The following is a 24,865-nucleotide window of genomic DNA, read 5'->3' on the forward strand; positions in this document are numbered from 1 at the left end:
CAGACGATCGTCACCCACCGAGGGGCATTCCGTTGCCGCCGGTTGCAGTTCGGGGTGAGTGTGGCTCCTGGCATCTTCCAAAGCCTTATGGAGTGTCTCCTGCAAGGGCTTCTGGGCGTGGTACCATATTTTGATGATGTCTTGGTGTCCGCAGAGTCACACCAGCAGCTGTTCGAGCACCTCCGTGCCATGCTGACCAGGTTCCAAGAGGCCGGGCTCAAGGTAAAGAGGGAGAAGTGCCAGATCGCCGTTGCACAGGTAGAGTTCCTGGGCTATCTTATCGATGCCTCCGGCCTTCACCCGACCACATCCAAGATCCGCGCTATCCAGCAGGCCCCCATCCCAAAGAACAAGACGGAGTTGCAGGCGTTCCTGGGGCTGCTGAACTTTTATAATATGTTCCTGCCCCACAAAGCCACCGTGGCTGAGCCTCTTCACCAACTCCTTAGCACAAAGACGCCTTGGGCCTGGGGTCATCGAGAGACGGCAGCCTTCAACGCGGTCAAGGCTCTTCTTTCATTGGACCGTGTGCTGGTACAGTACAGTGAATCCAGGCCGCTGGTCCTTGCCTGCGACGCCTCACCTTTTGGCATCGGCGCTGTCCTTAGTCACCGTTTCCCAGACGGAAGAGAAGCACCGCTCGCCTACTTTTCCAGGACGCTATCTCCGACGGAACGGAATTACAGCCAGCTCAACAAGGAGGCACTGGCACTTGTGGCTGGAGTGAAGAGGTTCCATGAATACCTTTATGGCAGGACTTTTGACCTCATCACTGACCACAAGCCACTCCTGGGCCTCCTCGCCGGTGATCGTCCAACTCCACCGGTCCTCTCGCCACGCATGCTGTGATGGACTGTTTTCCTGGCTGCCTACCACTACTGGCTCGTCCATCGCCCGGGGAAATCGATGGGGCATGCCGACGCCCTCAGCCGTTGCCCTCTTCCAGCATTTGTGGAAGACCCGGCTCCAGCTTCATCGCTCCTCCTGATTGAGGATCTTCCGGCAGCGCCTGTATCGGCTGCCACTGTGGCCTCCGCGTCTGCCCAGGATCGCATCGTCAGCCGGGTGCTCAACTGGGTGTGGAGGGGGGTGGCCACAAGGGCCTTTTGCATCAGAGTTCCAGCCCTTCGCAACCAGACAACATGAACTCTCGGCTCATCGCGGCTGTCTGCTGTGGGGAGACCGCGTCGTGATTCCCCAGGGACTCCGTCAGCGTGTCCTGGAGGCTCTGCACGTTGGCCACCCGGGAATTGTCAAAATGAAGGCGTTGGCTCGGTGTTACGTCTGGTGGCCTAATATGGACGATGCCATCACTGCCTGGGTGTCCGCCTGTCAAGCGTGCCAAGAGTCGAGGCCTGCACCACCGGCAGCTAAGGGACACACCTGGGAGACACCAAAGACACCCTGGTCGAGGGTGCACATCGATCTGGCTGGCCCCTTTCACGGCTGGACCTTTATGGTAGTGGTGGACGCCTATTCCAAATGGCTGGAGGTGGCCCTGATGCCCTCCACCACTACCGAGGCCGTCACCCAGGTGCTGCGAGGCCTGTTTGCAACGCATGGGTGTCCTGATGTCCTTGTCTCCGACAACGGACTGCAGTTCACGTCAGGCACGTTTGAGCGGTATCTTTTGGGACTGGGCATCCGCCATGCCCTAATGGCACCCTTTCATCCATCCAGCAACGGGCAAGTGGTGCGCTCGGCAAAAGAGGCACTGGCGCGCCTGGACCGGGGAGACTGGCACGAGCGGGTCGCCGAATACTTGTTCGTGCAACACATCACCCCTCATGCGGCCACAGGGCGGAGTCCTGCTGAACTGCTTATGGGCTGCCGCCTCAGGTCACCGCTCGACCGGCTGCACCCGGACTTTGCCGTGGCCAAACCCCCAGGCTGTGCCAACGCGCCACAGTCATTTGTCCCAGGAAACCAGGTCTTTGCCCAGAACTATGTGGGGGACATTCCTTGGGTGCCAGCCACAGTAGTGGGAGTCACTGGACCTCGCTCGTACCAGGTGGCACTCGAAGACGGACGCTTGTGGTGCTGGCACATAGACCAGCTTAGGCGCAGGGTTGGGGACTTGGACACTACCGTGGTGCCCCCAACTGCGCTTGTGGCTCCAGAAGAGACACTTACAGATGGTGAGGCTCCACCTACACCTCCCTCGCAAACTGCCAGCATGGAGCTGAGCCAAGCCGCTGCAGAGGGTCTGCCAGACTTACCACAGACTCAGACCACTCCACTTGCGGAGGCTCCACCCACAGCAGCGGATCCAGGGGATTTGGTTTCAACGCCACCTAGGGTCGGACCACAGCCTCAGCAAGAACTGTGTGGCCCTCCGGACTTGGCTACCAGTCCCCGGCGGTCTGGCAGAGTTTCCAAGCGCCCAACTTATTTAAAGGACTATGTTGTTGGACATGTATCACTGTTGGTCTAAGTATGGGAAATGTAACCGATATGCTTTTGTGTCTAATTGAACCATTACGCGTAGTGCTGTATATAAGGAAACCATTACGATTGTAACTAACGCCTTATCTCCGTGGGGAGGGGTGTTATGTAGTGAAGTTTCACCCTGGGCCAGCAGGGGGATACTGTATATAGTTTTCACTCAGGTCTGTAGATAGTTTTCACTCAGGTCCACGTCAGTTATTTTAGGCAGGAAACTCTGGGTTGTTGTTGCTGCAATGTTGACAGCTGGCTGCCTATAAAAGCAGGCCGGCTGAGCTGTTTGCTGTTCAGTTCTGTCCAGCTTGCAAGTAAAGAGCTACTCTGGAGAAATCACTGTGTTGTCTGCTATGTTCGCCCACAACTTAACAACAACAGTCATAAAATAGGTGCAATGGTCTGCAATATAATGAAAATTTAATAGAAAACTTTAAAATGGAAGAAATCCTGTCTAACAGAACAGTAGCAATCATGTAAGTTATATCTAACATCTAATCCAATATATTGTTGTGGGTTTGCAGGGGCCAAGGATCCCTTAGAATTCCTGGGTGCGAGGTTCTCCCCATATTTTCTGAAATTAGTAAATATGGGGTTTGAAGTCAAGCCAGCTTCCTCAGGAGCTAGGCTTCTTTAGAGGGGTGATAGCAGAGTCACTATCCTGACAAAAGGTGAGGCATTCAGCATCGGACAAGAAAGGGGGAGGCTGCCAGGGTTACAGGGGGCAAGATGTCACCACAGTAAAAAAAAAGTGCTTTTTGCAGGAGGCTTTTGAAATGGAGATTGCCAGGGTGACAGAGGGGATGCTGGAAGCAGAAGTGGAAGAATTGTTTTCTGCAGCCTGAAGTGGGCAGAACTCCATGCATGCTGGCTGGGAGAGGTCTGCTCTGAGAGGCTGGTGGCCATGGCTGGCTGCTGTTTTGGACCCAAGCTTGTTGAAGCCACGAGAGGAGTAACAAGAGACACTCTTGGGGTGTCATGTTCTGCGCCCCTTCTGTGGAAGGCTTTAAGTTTAAATGTGTGTGAACAAACCACATTTCTAAGACACAGCAAACTCCACTGTGCCTTGATTTTGCAGTGGAAACACAACCCTGGGCGAGTGCCTGGAATCTTGTGCAGATTGAGGTGGTGTTTAACAACACTAAAGGCAAATTCTTCTCTCTCCCTAAATGACACAATCCATACATAAAAGAGATATCAGCAGGCATGGAGAGGAACCCCAAGATTTGCAGAAGGACAAATCATACCAAGAGGGGAAATTAGGGTGGGACAAGGGTATTGGAAGAAGCAAAAACAGTTCCATGAGGACTGAGGATGCTCAGGCTATTGCAAGAGGTGGTGGTAGTGATCTTGAAACCTGGTCGTATGAAATGGAGCATCACGGAAAAATGCATGGCTGACTGGCACCCTGAACAGGAGCACTTTTTATTTACTCTCTCACTCACTTGTATAAGACAATTATAAACTGCTCTACACTGTAGGGAATCCCTGAGCAGTGTACGTACGGTAAATAAAATAGAACAGAAAACCAATCATAAAACAGTGTTAAAAATGATTTTAAAAGGCCAGCAAGGATTAAAAACTGCAGACATAAAACAGACCAATTTGGGAAGGCACTTCACACTGCAGCATTTTGCTAGAGGTCCCACTTGACAAATAATATTTTTTTAAAATTCTATGAGATGCAAAATATATGCAGAGATTTGAAACAAATTAACACCCAGTGCACCTCCAGCTTAGGAGAAGTGAGTCCATGCTGCAGATTTTTCAGCTTGCTTTATTAACTTTAGTGTTTGTTCTACACACTTCTACCTACTTTTCCACTTTCCACGTTCGAAGCAACTTGATTTTTTAATTAACACCCCAACCCTCAATTTAATACAATGTATTTCAAAGCTGGTAAACCAATAAAAACAGAGGCATAACAAGAGGAAGCAGAAATGATAACAAAAGACATCCACATGATTTAAGGGGAGAGGCAGGTGTGTGGTTTTAAAAAAAAGAAAATTAAAAGTGTGGATGCCAGACAGAACACTTTGAAATGAGGATACTTATCGCTAAGCATTGGAAAACCCAAGATTTACCCACACTGGAAGATTGGCAGATGCAGCTGATAGACTATATGGAACTAGCCGAGATGACTGGCAGAATCCGAGACCTGGGAGAAGAGAAAGTTGAAGAAGACTGGAAGAAATTTAAGATTTATTTTAAAAAGTATTGTAATTTGGTTGAATGTTAAGAAGGATGCTAGATCATAAATAATTGACCACCACTAAATTAGATGGAATCAGGACGATAAGCTAATCAAGGTAAATATAAACCATTTGGAGAACGAATAGATTATGTTTAAAAGAATGGGACCTAGGAATATAAACAAGATGATAATTTGCTGGTTAAAATTTAAGACGATGTAAGTGGGAGCGGGAGATGTGAGGGAGTCCAAGAGGTTTTGAAAATATGTCATGATATATGTTATATTGTTGATTTTTGCATTTGTATTTAAAAACTCTAATAAATATTTATAAAAAAAAAAAACACTTTGAAATGGGGCACAATCATTGAGAAGACCCTGTTAGAGACTATGCTCTGGATATGAATAAATGAGTAGGATTTGTATTGGAGAATATGGTCCTTCAGATACTCTGGTTATAAGCCATTTCTGTATTGATTTCTGATCTTTCTTTCGGAAATGCGAAATTTTGTCATACTTTTCCATTACTGCCTTTCTCAGAACATAAGAAGAAGCTTCCGGACCAGGCTAGTGGCCCATCTAGGCTAGCATCGTGTTCTCACAATGTCCAACCAGATGTTTATGGGCTATAGAGATTTATTGAGTTTTCAGGATAATGAATGTAAGCTTCAAAAGTTCAACGAAATACAAAACTTAGTGGGTAACTGGTTTCAATATCATCAATTAAACAAAATCTATAAAAAGGATTTAAAGAATAGATTTACAGAGCAAAAGTCAAACTTTGAAGTAGGTTTATGTGAATACGATGAGAAATTAATTTTTAAAATGTATAAATTGCTGATGGCATGGGAAACAAAGGATGAAATGGTTTGGTTTGGGAGGAGGAAAGGAAGGAAGAATAACATTTAGTAGCATGATTTCAACTTTACTTGTTAGAAGAGCAGACATGCAATGAAAATACTTACTAAACAGGCTTTCTTTTCCCACAAAAAATATTTTGATACCCCCTAGCGGCATAGCTTGAAACAGACCAGAAGAGGGGAAATAATAAATTGGTAAAAGTGTCATTTGGAAATGTGTTTTATTAATCTCCATTGATCAATAATTTATAGAAATGACTCTTTTTTTCTATTAACTTTAAAATATTATTGGTTTTGGTGGGGGAAGACTCAGACACAGAGGAAAGTGTTTGCCTCTACATAAGGTAAAGGGACCTCTGACCATTAGGTCCAGTCATAGCCAACTCTGGGGTTGCGGCGCTCATCTTGCTTATTGGCTGAGGGAGCCAGTGTACAGCTTCCGGGTCATGTGGCCAGCATGACTAAGCCGCTTCTGGCGAACCAGAGCAGCACATGGAAACACCGTTTACCTTCCTGCCAGAACAGTACCTATTTATCTACTTGCACTTTGACGTGCTTTTGAACTGCTAGGTTGGCAGGAGCAGGGACCGAGGAATGGGAGCTCACCCCGTCACGGGGATTCAAACCGCCAACCTTCTGATCAGCAAGTCCCAGGCTCTGTGGTTTAACCCACAGTGCCACCTGCATCCCATTGCCTCTACATGGTTCCATCCTTATTTCAGACATCGTGATATACTGATATATCACAATGTTTAGCTGGTGATATGTCACAATGTTGAAAACCAGACATCGCCCAACCCTAACTGAAGTCTGTGTCCTTGGAAATATACTGTTCTTACTTTTTGACATGCCTGGTGGCTTGGGAAGACTTATTGTGTTGCTGTGCTGGATTGTTTTTAAATATAATTTTGAATTGTGGTTATTCTTAATGATTTTGTACTGGTTATTTGTATACCCTTTGTGAATTTCTTCTTTAAGATGCATGTTATAAATGTTTTATAGAGCAAGGCCCCATCTGCACTATTCATTTAAAGCAGTATCATACCACTTTTAAAGGGCATGACTTTCCCCAAAGAATGCTAAGTGCTAAGAGTTGTTAGGTGACATCTGTTCCCACCACAGAACTACAATTCTCAGGTCCAAGGAAAGAGCGATTTATTGTTAAATTGCTTTGAGATTTCTATACGGTGTAAAGTTGTCTTATAAAAACACTTGATTTCCCTCAAAGTCAACACCAAGATATACCATTGTAACCAACAGAAAGATATTATTGTTTACAATTAATTTCTGAAACATGAGTTGTGGTTTCATTAAGAGCTTCCCATTCAGTATAATGGATCAGAATGTCCCACAGAAATGGTATATATGAATGCCTAGTCAGTATGTTGGCATGTGGCTTCTAGCACGCTAGCCATGATTGTGACTACCTCTACAGGTTATTTTGTGTGGTTTCTCAGAAAATAAGGGAATTAGCTGCACAAGAGCAGAGTTAGCAGATAATCACCATTACAGAGTAGGGACTTGTCCTTTCATGCAGTTTACTCCTGCGCTGACAGCTTTTGACAGTTCATGCTATGCAATGTTTTGAAAAGTGAATCAAGTTCAGGTTGTGTGTTTGGGTTGGGTACCCTCACTAGATACCTGAAGGAGTATCTCAACCCACATCATTCAGCCTGGACACTGAGGTTCACTTCCAAGTATTTTCTGGAGGTTGCAAAAAGTGAGGTTGCTGGGAATCAGGCAGAGGGCCTTCTCAGCAGTGGCGCCCTCCCATCAGATGTCAAGGAGATAAAGAACTACACAGCTTTTGGAAGACGTCAGAAGGCAGCCCTATATTGGGAAGTTTTTAGTGTTTGATATTTTATTATTTTTAATATTTTGCTGAAAGTCACCCAGCCAGATGATTGGGGTATAAATCATCATAATCATCACTAGATATCTCACTTTGAAAATGGTAGGTTTGGTCTTTTGAATGACGTCTTGCACACATGCCCTAACAAATGGATTAAGGAGTTTTTACTTTCGGTGTTTTTGTAACAATCTTCATTAGAAAAGCTGCCTAGGTACCTCAAGTCCTGTCACCCTCCTTAATTCATTTAGTTCCCAATTTTCTTGCATCTGGACACACTGCAACATGTATGTATTCTAATGAGATTTCTATTAGAGCCGCAACAAATGAGATGGGGATTCAGCACTGCATGTAGTTATATCTGGCTTTGACCTGTGGCCCATGAGTACCCAAAAAATGAAATAGGGGTGCCTCTTTGGTGGAACTGATCAGGAGTGTGACCCTGAGGTGACAGGAGTGGTGGGGCATTTGATTTAAACCCATAAAAGCAAGAGCATAAATCTCTGTTTTGCTGATAAATATCCTGGCTGTAGCTTCAGTTTCCTGATATCCAGAGTGCTGAGGTTAAATTTTTCATTTCCATAGGAGAATTGTAAATTACAAACACACACACACACACACACACACACACCTTTTATGGTCTGCTGATTTTTTTCATTTGACTTCAAATGTATGAGTTCCTACCTTAATATTGTATTAAATTAATAAATTAATAGTGGCCCAGATGTTTGAGCGGCTGGCTGAGATAGCACTTTGTGGGACCTGGGAGTACAAGCTGTGCAGTCAGCACAGGCAGTGCAAAATTGGCTTTCTTTCCCTCCATGATCTGCTAAATAGTTGTAACATACCAAAAAATCCCAACCACCCAATGCATAGTGGTGAGATGGGCTTAGCATAGCCTTTACCTCTTAGATTCCAGAGTGTGAGCCACTAATGAGTTTTTAGTTGAGGGTACAGAAAGTAAAGACTTATGACAAGAGAAACAGGGCAGGAAACTCCATAGGAAATCCATTTCCTGCTCTTGCAATGATTGGATGTACAATCCAACACTGGGTGAGAGCCATCCCACTGCAGCATCAGCAACAGGATAATTAACTGGAGGTGCCCCCTGCCATCTGCCAATGTAATGTGTAATAAAGAATACAGACAACTTTGCTGTCGTGAACTATTTTATGTCATCTTTTAAATTTCAGCAGCACAAACCATAAGCATTTGGAAGAACTGTTACAGGCTCTTTCCAGCCAATTCAGGGATTCAAAACACACCAATTTTACATTCAATGCTTTTTGAAAAAGTGTAAAGGCTAATAAGTAAGTACACTGTTTTCTTTTAAATCAAGGCTTAAATACTGCAGGCACTGCATTTTAACCTCAACATCCAGAATCAAGTCACCTCCTAGAAGGCAGGGAACGACCAATGTGGAGTAGGTGCAGAAGCAGAACTGGAGCTATCCACTCTTTGGCATCTTTTCACTTTGGCAAGTACCAAGAGCCATACAATGCAAGCTTCAGATAATTAAAACAAGTTTTTAAAAAGAAACATCCTTGTTTCTGAGAATACCTAAATTGTCTCTGCCAAAAATAAAATAAAAAATACTTCCTTGCATGTAAGTCCAGTGTGCAAGTACACAACCTCCTTCAAAAGGCAGCTCAACCAAGGAAGCCCCTTCACATTACTGTTGGAAATATAAAAGATGGATCTGAAGCACAACATTAGGAGATGGTGGTGGTGGTGATGGAGTCAATAGAGAAGGACATGGGCATAAAAAATGTGAGGGGTATCTCACAAAGCTAGTGAGATCTGGGCTGCTGCTGATCCCTTCCAGAACAAGCACCACGGAGGTCAAACTCAGGTAACAAAACCATGATGAGATTAAAAAACAAAACAAAAACCGCACACACAAGATGCCAAGCATCTCAGTAGAGGCTGGTCTTCTTCATGATTCGTAAGAACTCTTGCTCATTGACCTCTCCATCTCCATCCCGATCAGCTTCATCAATCATTTCCTGAAATATGACAAAGAATCAAAGGCCAAACCCAGTGAGTTAAATGATGGTTGTGGAAGGGAAGGAAGAGGCATCTTCTTCTTGCAATAGGTTTCCAAAGGGGACTGAAAATACACTTTTGCCTTTGGCACTCATTCTGCCTCAAAATACATCAGTTTGTTCACCAGCAGCTTTTCATCTAACATACTGTTACCTAAGCATCCTAGTCATTCAGTTTGGGGAGATCCCTTTAGAACACTTGACAGTTTGCCTGGGAGTGTAGCATCCTGAATAAATTGTTAGACAAACTTCACTACATTAATCATAATCAACCTCAGTTCATTTACAAATAAGCTGAACTTCACCAATACCAGTAGTTGCAGAACACTATAGTTGCTTTCTCTTGAAAGCAAAAACACCCATTTATTCCTAATAATAATAATAATAATTTGTAAATAGGGTTTCCATCATATGCATTGGTTCAACACTTATCCTTTTAACAGCAGCATAAAACATGGAGATTAAACAGGTAGTTTTTCCTGACATGGTGATAGTGGGAAAATATTCATCAGTTATTTTCAGCATGTCAGGCTGTTGTTAAAGGCACAGGATTGGGTCAGTACAAAAAGTGACATCCTTATCAGATTTTTATGCCAACCTTCTTTCAAGGACATATCCCACACATCCCTCAAAAAATCTTCATATGCTTTAGTCTTCAAGACAATGACTGGATGAAAATCACACTGTAAGCTTTGTGAATGAGTGGGTTTCCCCAGTCAAAGTCCAAGACTAACTAACTGCTATACCACAAAGGCTCTCAATAAAAAGGACATGTCCTTCTTCCTTTTAGGTAGACAAGGTGTTGAATACTCTACTTAGATGAATCAGTCATGCCAGGGGAATTCCTCAGACTGCTTGTTGCAGGTAACTGTAACAATTCTTTTGAAAGTCCCCAAAGTATTGCAAGAGCTGATGGGGAAAGCAGCACCCCACCTCTTTCAAATATTAACATCATAAGAAGACCACTCCTGGATCAGAACAAGGTCCATCCAGTTCAATTTCCCCAAAGCAGCAAATCAGGTGTTCCCATGAAACCTACAAAAAGGACATGAACGTGATAGCCCTTCCCCTACTGTTGCCTGCCTGCAGGTTTTAAGAATCGTACTACCATTGAAAGCGAAGGTTCCATTTAGCTCCAACTTAAGTACAAATTTGTGGTGCTTGACAGGCTATAGAATTTGAATGCAGGTGATTCAGGGCACTCTTAGTAAATGCAAGCTTGCTAAATCACTACACTGAGTGGCTTAAGCATGCATGCAAACAGACACACAGTCCAAACCTGTAGCTCCTCGTCTGTAAGATTCTCCCCCAGTTCTTTGGCCACACGTTTGAGGTTTTTGAAAGAGATTTTGCCAGTTTCATCATCATCAAACAGCTTGAAGGCTTTCAGAATCTCTTCTTTTGAATCTTTTTCAGCCTTATTTTTTTGATAAAGATAAGTAAAATAGTAACATTTCAGACATTTGTTTGTTACACATGAAAACAACCAGCTATTGAAATGGCAAACTGCTATAACTTTTCTACCCGTGTAAGAAATATAAATATAACAAAAAGTAAATTAAAGAACTGCCACCAAAATTCTGGGTATAATTATATAGCCACATTACTGCAGATGCAAAGTTTAACAAATAAGAGAGAGAGAGTACTACATCCTTTTAGGGCACGCTCTGTCCTCATTTCGTTGTGGTCAATGAATAGACCTCTGTAAGAGGACTTTTATTTTATTTCAAAGAATCCAACCACTGCTATTCAATCAATAAAGGCCAGAGACTGACATCTATGTGGCTTTCCCAGTCACCTTAAAAGCAGTTGATGCAAGCAAATGTGGATCTCCCACACACCCCAGAATTGGTGCCTTACAACAGGACAGAGTCCCACTTCCATCACAATTTTAGCACACACAGATGCAAATATCATAACAAGGTCCCTTTAGCCCTCCCTCATAGACTTCAGAAAACGGCCAGATTTTGTGGCAGCTGTTTAGATCAACCTACCATTTTCTGGGTCATCACTCCTAAGAAGTCATGGTAAGTAATCTTTCCAGTTCCTTCCTTGTCAATGTCTAAGATCATTTTCTTGATCTCATCTTTCTTAGGTTCAAACCCAAGTGCTCTCATGGCAACCTGCAAACAATGGAAACAGACTGGCATCTCAGCAGGAAAAGGAATACTGTAGTAAATACCTCAACTGTACACCATAGAAGCAGAATTTCTGCATCTGAGACAAAGACTATATATTTGCATTCTTGTCAGCAGACTTTGAGATGTACTAGTGTCAAGACTATGGGTAGGAAAGAAAAGTAAATTTGTCTTAATGGTGTAACTTTGACAGAGCTCCCTTCCTGTTAACTTAGTGGTCAATACTGAGAATATCCACTGCTACATAAGGTAGGAATGGAACTGGGAATGGAGCATACTGGGTCATCTGAACTGGCATTATAACAATGTACTCCTCCAAAAGTCTGGAGAGAAGGCAAATCAGCTCATGCAACTCTTCACTGGATAAGCAAACAACCCAATACCACTCAAAAACTAGACCAAAATTATTTGCTGTTTTTTTTACCTCCAGATAAGATAGAGAGAGGCAATTCCTGGCAAACTAAAGATAATTTTTCTCAATGGCAACAACACTAACAATTCAAATAGATTCCAGGCCAGGAAACCCAAAGCCTCACACAAAGAATCTTCATCTTCCAAGATAACAATCAAGTCTAGAAAATCTAGAAACCTGTGCTCCTTTTTAACATCTCTGCTCTCTTAAAAGCTGAAATCTTCCTATGAGAAATAAGATTATGAATGGTAGTGATGGCCAAGGAGCCCTGTGCTTGCCCCAGAAGCCTGATTCTCTCTGCTTCCTGATATTCCATCCCAGTCTCCCAAGGGAAAATAACCTCATATTGGAGACAGGGATGAGGTCACACAAAGTGGAAGTGGAAGTCTCAATAATAGGAGAGACTCCTGGATTGAGTAAAGACAATGCCAGCACAGTGACACTAGCAGTATCTTCTGCCATCAGGAATCACAGAGATTACAATACTTCCAAGTATTCTATTTTGTACTGTTGAAAGGTTGAAGATGGAAGTATCCTCCTGTAGCTCCTAACAAGAAGTAATCCTTTGTATACCCATGGTATAAAGATAGGATGAAAATTTGTAAAGGCACATGTCTGTAACAAAGACACTTGACTCCATTAAATGAAATCTGAACAAGACCGTTCTAAGACAAATCTGGACGCCACTGAGTTTTTCAGACTGTATTTACTTTAGCTGCTGAATTTGTCATTCAGGGGGAAAGGTTAACCTTATACTCTTTATCTCCTGTTTATTCCAGTCCTTTTAGATTCCCTCATTGAAATATCACTGAGGAGGAAAAATGTTAACCAAATGTAACAACAAAAGCATGATTTGCACAGCTGAGTCTGCATCAATCACAAAGCCCTCTCAGAGAACTGTCATCAACATATGATCATATAAATATGCAAGGTGTGTGAAAACAACCAAAACAAGACTATCTGATGAGGGAGGAAGGGATGAACAGGAACAGCCCCAAGACCTATACACTGATCATTAAAGAAGTGGGATGGGGGGTGAAGGATAATTGCCCCAAAGAAGAAATGCTTATGTTTTCAGGTATGCCTGTAACCACTCTTTATGTCCCTGTTGCCTCCTCTATTCTATTGCAAGCAATAAATGCAAGATAACCTTCAATACCTCTTGGGTATTTTCCCAATACAAATAAAAAGCCACAGGCAAAAGTAGGATGGAGTAGACAAAGTAGTATAATGAAGAACAATGGAGTAGAATGACACTACCCTTCTCCAGTAGCCACCTTATCACTTTAGTTCAGACTTCAACAACCTGGTACCTTCCAGATGTTTTGGACTACAGCTCTCATTGGCTAAGGTCAGCTCCACAAAGTATAATCCTCTATATGTTTACTTAGAAGTAAGCTCCGCTGGCTCAATGGGCCTTATGATTACAATCTTAAGACACATTTCAGTCATGTTTTTCTGCTTGCCTTCAACTCTTTCACATCAATGTTCCCAGTGCCATCAGTATCAAACAGATCAAAGGCCTCCCGAATCTCCTGTTTCTGCTCTTCAGTGAGCTCAGTCTTGGGAGCTGCCTTCTTCCTCTGAGGTGGAGCCCCCACTGGTGCTTTCTTGTAGCTGGAGGCCTTAAAACATATATCAAAGACCAAAAAGAAAAAAGAAAAAGATAACATTAAAACACAAGTACATGATTTTAATCTTCCTGAACATTTAGGAGACATTAGTCAACCAAATGAATGAATGAATATTTCAGAATTCCAAACAAATGATCACATTTGTGTACTGTCTTCCCTAAAAGGAGCTCAAAGCATGGAATTCTTGTTCTACCCCATTTGAGGTAAGGTGAGGTTGAGGTAGACAAATGCCAAGTAGTGTCTCTCATTCCTCAACAGGAAATTAAAGATTGATTTCCTACATTTAAGGGCAACGCTTTAAAACCTGGCTATTTACAGCACAGAAGAATTACAAAGATTATGATTTCCAAGAGTACATGAATGACTAAGGGTGAACTAGAAACTCCTGGTCAAATCTTGGTTCTTCCATAAACAGCCTAAGTAAACTGTTATGTTTGGTTGTTGCTGTAAGGATCATCAAGGTGAGTGTTGCTTCTACTGAACATTATAAATCACTATTTACTTATTAAGTGTCAGGAATGCAAAATTGTTCGGGAGAAGCCATAACAGTTAAATAGGTTTTCACAGTACAATTCCATGCAAGCTTGCTCAAAATTAAGTCCCACTGGGCTCAAAGTGTATTTAGGACAGCAGTCCAAAGGGGCAATGTTTATTTAAAGTATTTTAACCTGCCTTTCAAGGCACCTGGCCTTCACAAGGCAGCTTACATGACTCTAAAACACATTAAAATATACTTCCCCCATCCATCCACGCAAAAAGGGAGAGAGACCAGAAGCAGCTGAAGATTTATTCAAGCACAGCAGAATTCAGTTAAATGCAGGCTTTAAAAGAACAACAGCTCTGAAGACCATTTACGTAAGACCAGCCAAGAGGGGGCTGGCAAAGAAAACATCAGGGCCTTTCCGGTTGAATACCCTACCCCATTTATTTTAAAATTGTAAACAGCCCTGGGTGCCTTGGCAGAAATGCAACAAACACACTTTGAAGCCATACATATTTCCCTGGACAGGTAGCTCCAAAGTGTGGGGCTACCACTGAAGAAACTGTATCCTTAGCACCCACCAGCCTGACAGCTTTTGCTGGCAGGCCAGAGGGCAGAACCTCTGATGCTGATAATAAAGCTTGGACAGACTCACACAAGTGTAGGTGACCCTTCAGATAACATGGATGCAGTCCTATGCTGACTGTGGGTAGTTTGAATGCTGCTTCATGCCAAAACTAAAGCAACTCCCCCCCCCCCCCCCCGCCATCAACACCTCCCTCCACTTAGGAAGTTTGCTTATGAGAGAGCAGGTAGGCTTCTCCCTTACATCATACATTTCTATGCACAGGAATTTAAATATAGACAGAAAACCATTATAATAATGAATTTGAAGGCCACCAGGAGCTGTCCCTACTGGTGCAGCGGCCCTGATGGATTTACTACCTTTGGGAGAGGCTGACCCTCAGCACAGCCTCCGAAAAAACAAGCACCTCGAGATGTTCACCACCCCCCTTCATCACAAGGACCTAGACCCGACATCTTTGGACTATAACTCTCAGCATCCCTAGCGAGCAGGGGAAATGGTCAGGGATTGGGAGTTGTAGTCCAGCTACTCCTGGGGACTCCAAAATTGAGAAAGGCTGACCTAAACTATGACGCCAACCTGGGCTTTCACTTGCATAAATTAACATAGGAATAAACAAATCTGCATGACGGTTGCCTTCCCTGCGAGGGAGGCGGGGTTTAACGGCCCTTCTCCATTAAGCCGCGCCGGCCTCTCCCTTCACTTCCTCCTCCCCACCCGCTTAAGTCATAACCGCACTGACCATCCCGAGCCGGGACCGTCGGAAGCCGAGCCGGTCCTGAGGCGGCAGGAGGCGTGGGAAGAACAACCCAAAAAAAAAAAAAACCGCGGCGAGCTCAACTGTCACCACAACAGCGGTCCCTCTCAATATCGCGGCTCCCTATTGGCTCCTCTCCTCACGCGGTGGTGTGGGAGCAACCGCTCTCGCGATTGGCCGGCGAGCCGGGCGCGCGCGGGGGCTGTTATCCAACCCCACTTGGCCGACGAGCCCTGGCAAGGCGGAGCCCGATTGGATCGAAATGGGAGAGACGCAGAGCCAATGGGAGACCGGTCCAGCTCTCGGCCGATTATCGGCTTAGGGGCGGGGAGCGTGGTGCCGCGCGGGAAGGAGGAGCTAAACGGGAGAGCGGGTAGTGATTGGAGGGATGCAGAGGTGGGCGTGGTCCAGCAGCAGCAACAACAGCGTCAGTGGGAGTAAGCGCTGCATCTTTGTATTGTGCGGCAGGTTCCGTCTGTTGGGGGTCGCCTGCAGGTAAGAGCAAGCTGTTGTCCCCGTGGGAAGTGGAAGCTGCGTGGCCTGAAAGCCTGGGTTTTAAATTGTGTTTCCATTTGTTAAGCTGATTTTTATTAGTTCTTGTTTTTTAAAAAATATCGCGTGCGTTTAATGCTTGCATTTTTATTTTTATTTTGCTTTGTGAACTAGGGAGTTCCTATTATTAAATCAATATAATAATGAATATATAAGCAAGCGGGCAGTGTTGCTTTCTAATAATGGAGGCTACCTTTCAACTTCATTGTTCTATTTAGCCATCTTGTGGCAGTGAGTTGCAAAAGCTGTGTTGTGTAAAGAAGTGCACTCTTGCAAAATCATCTTATGGTGGGACTAACTGGTGGGACTTTGCTGACCTAAATGTGGCGGTTGTGGCTAATTTAGATGGCTTTTAAAAATAGACTTATGACAGATTTGGAGAGCCAAGTGGGTTGTATTGATGTTGACTAGTCAAATGTGTGATACGTGCTGACAAAACCTTACTTCTGTTAAAGAGAGTAGAGCAGGCTTGGAATTTTTATCTTAGTCAGTTGGCAATCCTACTTATGTGAACTGAAAAGGGTATGCCTCTTGTTTGATTCACATATGTATTTCAACAGGAAAGAACGTTTTGAAGTCGCCGTGTTCATTGGGTGCTCCCTTAGAGTTTGCTACAAAGTCATCCATAGCTCCCAAATATGGCTACTCGACTAAGACAGGTAAGCTGGTTTGTGTTCTTTTTTATTGATAACTTGATTTTTCAAGGGAAAGTATTCTCACAAAACAGCTTACCATATAGCTACTGTAAATGCATTTCTTTTTCTTTTTTCAAAAAGCATCTCTTAAGATGTTTCACCATATTTGTTTTCTATGTATCTTCTGTAAAGTAGCGCTCTTTTTCATTGCTTGGTTTTCTCATTGCTTGTTGCTGTTTTTCAGTAAATTATTTCATGATGCTCTTTGCTCATTCCCAAGAACCATGCATGCAAACGCACATGTATTCAGCAATGCAGTGGTCTCTGCTGATGTGCCCTACCCTTTGTTTCTCTTTACAGTCCAGAAGGAAATGCACTGTGATTGGTGGCTCAGGGTTCCTGGGTCAGCACATGGTACAAAGTCTGCTAGAGAAAGGCTACACAGTTAATGTGTTCGATGTCCGTGAGGGCTTTAAGAACAGCAAGGTGCAGTTCTTCCTAGGTGATCTCTGCAACAAAAAGGTATGAGCCAAAGCTACAGCTGTGCACACAGAAGCAAAGAGATGTCAGCACGCTGCTGCATCTTGTTCATGCTTCAGATTTGGAGTTCTTTGGTCTGCTTGGCACTGCTTAAGGTGACCAGTGTTCTTTTTGGAAGCCATATACATAAGGATGCAAGTGTGTTTAAAACTGGTGGAATGAAGAAGTATGATTCACCCTATTAATGCCTGTTACTGACCAATTACTGCACCTGTGTGATTGAGCTATTGGATAGCTCAAGCCCATAGCCAAATGATAAAACTACCCTTGAGTTCTGTTTGACCATTTTTTGAAATGCATGCAAGTGTGAACAATTTGAAGGGAAGTGCACACACATTTCCACCACTCTGAGTGATCCCAAAGATCAGGCATAGGCAAACTCGGCCCTCCAGATGTTTTGAGACTACATTTCCCATCATCCCTGACCACTGGTCCTGTTAGCTAGGGATGATGGGAGTTGTAGTCCCAAAACATCTGGAGGGCCAAGTTTCCCTATGCCTGCCAAAGATTATTCCGTCCCTAATCTAATGAAGACAGCTAGCCCCTGCCTACCTGCTTTCTTACAACCAGACATGAGGGTGACCTGGCTGTCAGCTTCTTCCGTTTCAGTGTTGCCATTGTAGAGCTCAGCATGGAGAAGGATGTAAGCAAACCTAGAAATAGTAGGCTCTACCTATCATTGGTTCTGGCTCCACCTATTGTTAGCCTCCTGCCCAATGGGTCCCAATGGGCAGCAGAGCAAACCATTGTCCTAATCTGTGAGGTGTCATGGTATTTGAGTCTCTGCACTAAAGCTTCCTTTTTTAAACTCTCCTCATGGAGCTGTGATTGAAAGTCTGCCCTTAGACTATGGATGTGGAACACTCCTCCCAATGTTATAGGTCTGCAGCTCCCATTATTCCTGACCACTGGCCAGGTTGGTGTAGGTTGAAACCCAACAACATCTCTGCCTTAGACCCATTTGTGGCTGTTGTGATTCTCCAGGTAGATTGATTCTAACCTCCTCTTCTGTGCCTCCAGGATCTGCTTCCAGCTTTACAGGGGGTGACTGTCGTGTTTCACTGTGCCTCACCGTCACCTTCCAGCCACAACAGAGATCTTTTCTACAAAGTCAATTATTTGGGGACCAAAGCAATCATCGAGGCTTGTAAAGAAGCTGGTGTCGAAGTAAGTGCAGAGCTGGAACTTGAATGAACCTGGTCAGGTTTTGTGGCTGTCTGCACATATAACACTAAATCCTTCAGCATTATTGCCCTTCAGCAAAAGTTAGTGTTAGTGGTTAGCTCACAGTTGAGCAAGCAATCTATGGTTTGTTTCTCCAAAGTTTTCTTTTTGCAGTTCTTGTTTTGTGCCTTTGTACCTTGGTGAGCACCTGGGATTGGGATGCCCCAACAAACCATGGTTAAACAGGGCTTTTGGTTTGGACATAATGAGCTATGGTTAAAACAAGCCATGGTTCACAAGCCAACAACAAACCCTGGCTTCATGTTGTGGTTTGCTAAGCAGAAAAGATAGCACGGTTAGTATGCTGTGCTAATCTGGGCTCACACATTCAAGCAAATCATTGGTAGGCTAAACAAACCATGATGCAGTGTTATGTGTGTACCATGGTTGTGGGTACCATTACTGAAAATGTGCAGGCAGACAGTAATCAGGGTTGGTTTTGATCAGTGATGTGGGCTTTCTGGAAAATGTTTGAACTGGAATTTTGCCATCCAGAGCCTACTTACTTACAGTATCTATTTAGCACCCAACAACAACTAGACACTTCTATCAAAGAGGGCAATAAAGTATAAGAGTAAGATAAAGCTCGGTTGTAGCATTCAAAATAGAGCTAAACCAACAGAACAAATATTGCAAAACGGTACAAATTATTTTCTGCCAATCAAAAATAGTTGAACTGAAATAATTTGATGGGGTGGGGAATAAATTTCTGCTAGTGTGATTTAAAGAGCTAAATCAAAGTGTTACTTAGTATCACAAGGCATGATAACTTATAAGCATTTTTCTTACATTATTTAGATTTTAAAGGGGTGGGGAGACAGCTCTAAAAATAATCATTCTGCCTCAAGAGCTGCATGCAAATATATGTGGGATAGTCTCCTGAAAAAATGAATTGCTACTTTGATTATAAATGTGAGGGATATTATAAACATTTTTTAATCTGGCCAATTCATTTTGTGTGTGGTAAGGGAGGAATTTACCAACGCTGATCTCAGTGGGCTATAGTGCATATAGGAGGTATTTTGTTCTCTCTTGGGTGGTCTCTTTCAGGTTGCAGGGGATGTCAACAAATCCTTGTGTATCCTGGTAGCCAGCCAGAGGAAGAGAACAGGGTCCCTTTGACATTACCCTGATCTCAAGACCCGGCAGAACGGAGAGGGAGGGATGAGCCCTGGCTTTCCTCTGTAACTGAGGAAAGTGATGGGAGCTTGTTCCCGTTGTGATAAGCAAACACTTGGAAAGACCAGGAAGTCCTTACACCTCACTCTAATGTTTCCAAATCTCAGTGCAGCTTCTAAGAGAGTCCCATATCTCTGAAGTCAGCCTGGCAGCACAGAAACTCCTTGTGGTTCCATGTCAGGATTCTCCTTGATTCTGTACTCTCCACAGAGGAAAAATGCACTTGCCAGTGGCAAGCTGGTGGGTGCATTTGTGGCTCCTTGCTTTCTCAGTGTGTCCATGAAACCCATGGCAGAAAAGGGCTGTTTTCTTAATGGCTCACTGCTATGCTCCCCGGAAGCCCCTGATTGGCCACTGTGGGAAACGAAATGCTGGACAAGATGGGCATTTGGCCAGATCTAGTAGGAGTATTACATTTTTGCAGTTCTTGCCAAAGCATTCTGTGTATAACTCCATGTATTGTGCTTCTCCCCACCACCCCCTTCCTGTTGCAGAAACTGGTGTTGACTAGCAGTGCCAGTGTGGTCTTCGAGGGCACAGATATTAAGCACGGAACTGAAGATCTCCCCTATGCAAAGAAACCCATTGACTACTATACAGAAACCAAGATTCTGCAGGAGAAGGTCTGGTTGTCCTCTGTTTCACTGCTGCTACTAGGCTAACAGATCCTATATGTGCTAAGCAACATAGGGAGCCGTATCCAATGTAGGCTCTATCCAAGTGACTCAATGGTATACATGTTCCATTGGTGAATTGTTTTGTGCTAGTGAGATGTTGCTACACAAGAGAATGCGCAAGCAGGTTGCTGCTAACTTCCTTGCACTATAGATTGCGCAATTTGGTGTGCAACGAGTTTCTGCTAATGCAACTGTCGTGTTGGATTCCTGTGCAATGTTAAAATTCACCCATCTGCTAGTGCAAGAGCCCTTGTACTAGCAGAAAGAGAATGTTGGCTACAGCCATCTCCTGTCTATTTTAAAAGAATAACAGAATGATCACGATGTGCAAAATCATTCTGTCTGGAGTTCTGGGCATTCCATTCCTCCTCCCACCATGTTGTCATTCTTTTACCTCTCTGTCCATCTTTGTGGGGCTGTTTTTACCATATATGCAAAACTTAAGGATACCTCAAGTCTACTGAAACCTCCTTCTTGGGTAAGGTGATACTGACTACACCATTTCAGATGTCCAGTGTATTTAGAAGTCTCTGTGTGGGGCAGGGGTGAAGCATCGTTACACCGGGAGCATTGATAGATGGCACAGGCTTTTCTCTTGTAGGAGGTGCTGAGCGCCAACGACCCAGAGAGGAATTTCTTCACTACTGCTATTCGTCCCCATGGCATCTTTGGCCCACAAGACCCTCACCTGGTTCCCGTCATTATCCAAGCAGCCAAGAGTGGCAAGATGAAGTTCATGATTGGGTAAGGAAAGTCCAGCCCCTTGAAAGTTTTAACTGCTCTGAATTTTGCATCCTGCTTTTATGACTGGTCCAGGCTGAAACATGTAAGGAGTCTGCATCACCAACATCTGTTTGAATGCTGCCTTTTTATTTGTTTCTTTTCTGCAGCTTTTTACCTCTTTTTGGGCGGCTCTCACAAAGTGGTTTACGTAAGATCGTTGCAACAAGCGTAGATTCTTTTTTTATTCTTATTTTTTAAAAAAAGTTACAATAAAATGAACTTGTTTTGGAAAAAAGTGGTTATTTCATTCTATCCCCACCCCTGGGGACAAGATGGTCCTTCACACAACCCTGTGATGGCAGCTGAGAGACGAAGGAGCATAGTTAAAGCCATTTATGTGTCTGTGTCTATGTTTGTGTGTGTGTGTGTAAATTTTATTCATAGTTTACAGTTTCCACATTCACCAAATCACAGACACAAACATTACATTTGGCTCTCTGTTTCCAAGAGTTTTTTCCTTGCATGTTGGTGTTAACCTTCACTTCTTCCTTTTCTCTGCACAGAGATGGAAAGAACTTGGTGGATTTTACCTTTGTGGAAAATGTGGTCCATGGGCACATGCTGGCTGCAGAGCAACTTGAGAGAGACTCTCCCCTGTGTGGAAAGGTGGGTCCTCCTTTTTCTCTGTGAAGGAATGCGACTGCTACACCATTTTATGTTCTGCTGTTTCTTGTAAAATGGTTTTCTTTCCTGACCTGGATGTTTGGAAGTTCGCAGCAGAGTAAAAAGCCCAGGTACCTTATATAGTTAAGAGGAAATGAAACCTAAAAATCTAAGACAGAAAAGAAAAGCTCAACGGGTATTCATAATGGAGGGTTAAACGGGACTCCACTAGCCTTTGGATTGGCTAATAGTTTGGAAAGGGAAATAGAACTTTTGTGGATAAGAGAAGCAGGTAAACGGAGATAAGTTGGTTGAACTGCAATGTAACATTAAGAGCTGGAACACTGGAATGTTTTACAAGATGGTTGGAACTCTATAGAGAAATAAGCCAGGAGAATGCTGCAAATAAGCTGATCTCAAGGACAGAAATTGGTAAGTATTGGCTTGGCAAGCAATCTCGTCTAGGATCAGCAGGATGTGATTTCCTGGTTTTTATTTTCTTGGATAGCTGTCCCTTAAAGGCTCTTTTTTGTAACTGTTTTATTACAAAGAGAAACCTTAACTAAGAACCAAATTTGTTTTGGTTTTGGCCCATATTAGTCATGCCTCCCCTTGCTGCCTTGCCACTATTTGAAACAGAGTTGGCTGGGCCAGTTAGCTTCAAAAGGTTAAAGCACTATTGAATGGAGACAGACAGGAATAGAAAATACCTGCTTTGTGGCAGCACTGAGGCAGGCAAGAAGGTGGAGCTAGTATTATTATTTATTTCTTTATTTGTATACTGCCCTATACCTGTAGATGTCAGGGTGGTTCACAACATAAAATAACAATCTGAAAAACAGAAAATGCATAATAAGAACCAAAACAGCGACAACCCCATAACCCCCCTGATTGGCTTGCCTCCCTTCTCTCTCACGTCACAGGCTACATAGCCTGATCTGTCACACTTAAGGGATGAGAGAGGCAGCTTTCTAATAATGCTGGTTGTTGTTTTTTTGCACCAGTCTCATTTGAAATTCCCCAACTGTGATGCACAGAAGCTGCCCAGAGTGACTGGGACAACCCAGCCAGATGGGCGGGGTACAAATAATAAAATTATTATTACTATGCCCTCACTTGCCAATGTTTTTCCAGAGGCTCCAGTTAAAGAAGCAAACTGATCAGTTAATGATCTCTTACTTTTAGAGCATTGTCTCTCCACCCCTTTAGCTCAGGTGTGGATAACTTTAAGCCTCCCAAGCGTTGCTGAGCAACAGCTCCCATCAGCCCCAGAAAGCATTGCCAATAGTAGGAGATGATAGGTGCTCCTGAACATCTGTAGAGAAAAAGGTTCCCCATACCTGCTTTAGCTGAAAAGTACCCCAAGGATAGCGTACAAAAACCAGAAGTAGCACAACTGCCGACTTCAGGATTGCATCTTTAAAGGGGTGACGGGGAAAGGATGATTCTTTACTCTTTGTTTCTTATCTGTTTGTGTTAACTCGCAGGCATTTCACATCACGAACGACGAGCCAATCCTCTTTTGGGAGTTTATGTCGCGCATCCTGACGGGCCTGGACTACGAGGCTCCCAAATACCGCATTCCCTATTGGCTGGCCTATTACTTGGCCTTCCTCCTGTCATTGGTGGTTACGCTGCTGAGCCCCTTTGTCACCGTCCATCCCACCTTCACCCCCATGCGGGTGGCGCTTGCCGGAACGTTCCACTATTACAGCTGTGAGCGAGCCAAAAAGCACATGGGCTACAAGCCACTGGTTAGCCTGGATGAAGCCGTGGCAAAGACTCTCAAGAGCTTCCCCCACCTCCACCGTGCTGCGTAACTGCCTGGGCCCCATGATAACATCTCCACAATCTCTACAGACTCTGCTTTGGCTGCTCCTGTCTCTCAGTCTGGTTCCCTAGAACACTTCTTGCAGGAACCCCAGTCTGAATTGATTCTGTTGCCTCAGCTGAGTTTCTGTGACCCAACATCTCTGAAGTGGTGGCTGCACAGGGTGAAACAAAACCTGATCAGTTCGTTAATTCTGCTTGATCAGGCACAGTTTCCCAAGCCTTTACTCGCCTTAACCTTATTCAGAGGGAAGTAAACTGTGAAATACAAGGCTGGGGAGCTTGTGGACTTTCACAGTGGACTCCCCAACTCCTATCAGACCTAGCCAGCATGACCCAATGGTCAGGGATGATGGGAGTTGTAGTCCAGGTGAGCCATAATTTTCCGTACTCTTTTTTCAGGACAGTGACTTTTATGTGTTGGGGAGATCTGTGTGCAAATTCCAGAGCTGGGTAGCCTATCTGTATATCTTTAGGTGATAGGAGAAAGCATTTCTCTTTAACCAGGCCTTTGGCTGCTTAACATTCCATGGCCTTTTAAATGTCCTTGTGGGAGGGTGTGTGTGATGGGTTTGTTCTTCTTTTATTATGTATTTCATGTTCTCATTTTGAATTTTTATGCTGTGAGCAGCCCTGTGATCTTTGGGTGAAGGGCGGTATACAAATTTAATAAATAATAACAATAATATATCGGTCAGTGTTAAGGTAAAGGTGGGAAATCTTGAGCTGATATTGCATTACAACTCACATCAGCACCAGCCGGGTGCTCGTAGTCCCAATAACATCAGGACAACATCAGCATAACCACCCCATGCTGTAACAAGATTATGTGGGAAATCTGTAAAGATGAGGCATTTGCACTTGTGTACTTAAACTGTGGCCCAAACTTTCTGGAATGTGACTGCACAAGATCTGGAAGTGTGGGGACGAATGAAATTATCGTTTTGGGGGAGGATTTCAACAATAAAGATGAGCGTGCTGCCAAAGTTGTTATTTCTATTTCAAACGATTCCAATAATCAAGGGGACTGGGACCTTTAAAGAATGGCAAAGAGTGATTTCAAGGTATATCAGGCAGGGTAAGAAGCCAAGAATTCAGTTTAAGTTACTAACTGATGCTAAAGAAAGAGGAGGCTTCGCCCTGCCAGACTTGAAACTGTACTATGAAGCTTCATGTCTCTGTTGGTTAAAGGAATGGATAAAATTAGAAAACACAGAGTTGCTAGACATAGAAGGATTTGATAACAGATTTGGGTGGCACGTGTATTTATGGGCTGAAAAGAAGAAAATCCATAAAGGTTTTGAGAACCACATTTTCCGAAGATCGTTGATAGAAATATGGGATAGGTATAAAAACCTACTTGAACCAAAAACTCCACACTGGTTGTCTCCATTAGAGGTTATGAGTGTTAAAAAAATTAATATGAGAAAGAATTGGATTACATATGGAA

The 24,865-nt window shown here is 43.7% G+C and overlaps 2 protein-coding genes across 3 annotated transcripts; one reads left to right on the top strand and one right to left on the bottom strand.

The window, feature by feature from the left end:
- Window positions 1-8,490: 8,490 nt before the first annotated feature.
- Window positions 8,491-15,540, bottom strand: CETN2 (centrin 2). Its single transcript, XM_079961791.1, has 5 exons — window positions 15,378-15,540; window positions 13,401-13,559; window positions 11,379-11,507; window positions 10,664-10,801; window positions 8,491-9,345 (listed from the first exon to the last, which is right to left on the bottom strand). Exons 1-5 carry the CDS (start codon window positions 15,378-15,380, stop codon window positions 9,256-9,258), a joined length of 519 nt encoding a protein of 172 aa, XP_079817917.1. The 5' UTR covers window positions 15,381-15,540; the 3' UTR covers window positions 8,491-9,255.
- A 187-nt stretch (window positions 15,541-15,727) lies between these two features.
- NSDHL (NAD(P) dependent 3-beta-hydroxysteroid dehydrogenase NSDHL) lies at window positions 15,728-24,103 on the top strand. 2 transcript variants are annotated; one of them, XM_079961739.1, is made up of 8 exons: window positions 15,728-15,819; window positions 16,505-16,603; window positions 16,940-17,101; window positions 18,140-18,286; window positions 20,017-20,145; window positions 20,801-20,943; window positions 21,486-21,588; window positions 23,073-24,103. In XM_079961739.1, the coding sequence occupies exons 2-8, from the start codon at window positions 16,583-16,585 to the stop codon at window positions 23,403-23,405; spliced, it is 1,038 nt and encodes a 345-aa protein (XP_079817865.1). In that variant the 5' UTR covers window positions 15,728-15,819; window positions 16,505-16,582; the 3' UTR covers window positions 23,406-24,103. The 2 variants fall into 2 exon arrangements, with proteins under 2 accessions (XP_079817865.1, XP_079817864.1); XM_079961738.1 differs by having other exon boundaries at window positions 15,751-15,887.
- The last annotated feature ends 762 nt before the right edge of the window (window positions 24,104-24,865 follow it).

This window comes from Podarcis cretensis, assembly GCF_951804945.1.
Source record: "Podarcis cretensis genome assembly, chromosome: Z".
NCBI classification, from domain to species: domain Eukaryota; kingdom Metazoa; phylum Chordata; class Lepidosauria; order Squamata; family Lacertidae; genus Podarcis; species Podarcis cretensis.